Source organism: Chiloscyllium plagiosum, chromosome 48 (genome assembly GCF_004010195.1).
Source record: "Chiloscyllium plagiosum isolate BGI_BamShark_2017 chromosome 48, ASM401019v2, whole genome shotgun sequence".
NCBI classification, from domain to species: Eukaryota; Metazoa; Chordata; class Chondrichthyes; order Orectolobiformes; family Hemiscylliidae; genus Chiloscyllium; species Chiloscyllium plagiosum.
The window spans coordinates 5,712,260-5,713,778 of record NC_057757.1 but is presented as its reverse complement, the minus strand read 5'-3'; the positions used below and the strand labels follow the sequence as shown (position 1 = coordinate 5,713,778).

The 1,519-nt window shown below is 44.6% G+C and overlaps 2 protein-coding genes across 7 annotated transcripts in view; one reads left to right on the top strand and one right to left on the bottom strand.

Moving 5' to 3' along the window:
• Positions 1–1,519, bottom strand: part of LOC122544349 (guanine nucleotide-binding protein G(I)/G(S)/G(T) subunit beta-2) — a 171,047-nt gene that overhangs the window by 137,698 nt on the left and 31,830 nt on the right. The window lies entirely within an intron of this gene.
• The window catches only part of LOC122544347 (protein slit-like), an 11,253-nt gene that overhangs the window by 6,298 nt on the left and 3,436 nt on the right, over positions 1–1,519 (top strand). For 2 of the 3 annotated variants that reach the window (XM_043683559.1, XM_043683557.1), the window contains one exon: positions 812–987. In XM_043683559.1, coding sequence (XP_043539494.1) covers positions 812–987 — 176 coding nt within the window. Of the gene's footprint in view, positions 1–811; positions 1,357–1,519 lie in introns of all 3 variants that reach the window. The other variant, XM_043683558.1, reaches the window with a different exon arrangement.

Sequence of the window (1,519 nt, the reverse complement as noted above, 5' to 3'; positions counted from 1 at the left end):
GCAAATTTCCCTGCCAGTATATTAGTCCCCTTCCAATTTAGGTGCAATCCGTCCTTCTTGTACAGGTCACTTCTACCCCAAAAGAGATTCCAATGATCCAAAAATGTGAATCCTTCTCCCATACACCAGCTCCTCAGCCATGCATTCATCTGCTCTATCCTCCTATTCCTGCCCTCACTAGCTTGTAGCACTGGGAATAATCCAGATATTACTACCCTTGAGGACCTCCTTTTTAAATTCCTGCCTAACTCTCTGTAATGTCCCTTCAGAATCTCAACCTTTTCCCTTCCAATATCGTTGGTTCCAATGTGGACAATGACCTCTTGCTGACCCCTCTCCCCCGTGAGAACATTCTGCACCCTCTCTGAGACATCCTTGATCCTGGCACCAGGGAAGCAACACCATTCTGCTTTTTCTCTACTGGCCACAGAAACGTCTGTCTGTACCTCAGACTACAGAATCCGCTAACACAATTGATCTCTTGGAACCTGACGTACCCCTCGTTGCATTAGAGCCAGTCTCAATATCAGAAACTTGGCTGTTCATGCTACATTCCTCTGAGAGTCCATCGTCTCCTATATTTTCCAAAACAGCATACTTGTTTGAAATGGAGATTGCCCCACAGAAGACTCCTGCATTACCTGCCTATTTATCCTACCTTTCTTAGAGTTAAGGGTGAAACATTAATAAATTCTGTTTGAGGATTACTTTCAGAATCCCAATCTCCAAAGTTAGTTACTCCAGTAGAGTCTGATTAGAAACTTTGGAGTGCAAGTCAACATTTCCAATTGTTTGTGCTTTTACCTTTTAGGAATGCGGCCATTGAGGATAATAAACCTTCCAGCCATCTGTTGTCTATTTCTTCTCAAGGTTTGCCTAACTACACCTCAGTGCAAACCCTACATGGATCTAGCAGGTAAACCAGGGATTAACTGTAGTCATCAGTCCCTCGTGTCTGTCCCTCGTTCTCTCCCACTGGACACAGAGATCCTCTTACTGAGCTGCAACAATCTCACCACGGTGGCTTTAAGCTCATTTGCAATCCTCTCAAAACTCAAAGACATAGACCTTTCCAACAACATGATTCAACACTTTGACTCGGACCTTCCTCTCCCGCTAGTAAAGTTAGATCTCTCGGCAAACTCCTTGACCAGAATTCCCGACTTCAGCAACCTCCGGAATCTCAGGAAGCTCATCCTCGACCACAATAAGATACAGGCTCTCCCTGAGGGAGCTTTCGATGTCCTGGTGTCACTGGAGGAACTGAGTCTCAGTGGAAACGGAATCCGGGTTATCCCTGAGAACATCTTTGACCCTCTCGAGAACCTCAAATATTTAACCCTGTCTGCAAACAACATCGTGAACTTTGGTGTAAATGCACTGGGAGATCTGGAAAATCTGGATACATTTGATATCTCAAACAACAACCTGCAATCAATTCCTCAGAATTTTCTGGATGTGTTTGCACCCTATATCTACCTTTACAATAATCCATGGCACTGTCAGTGTGACACTGTGG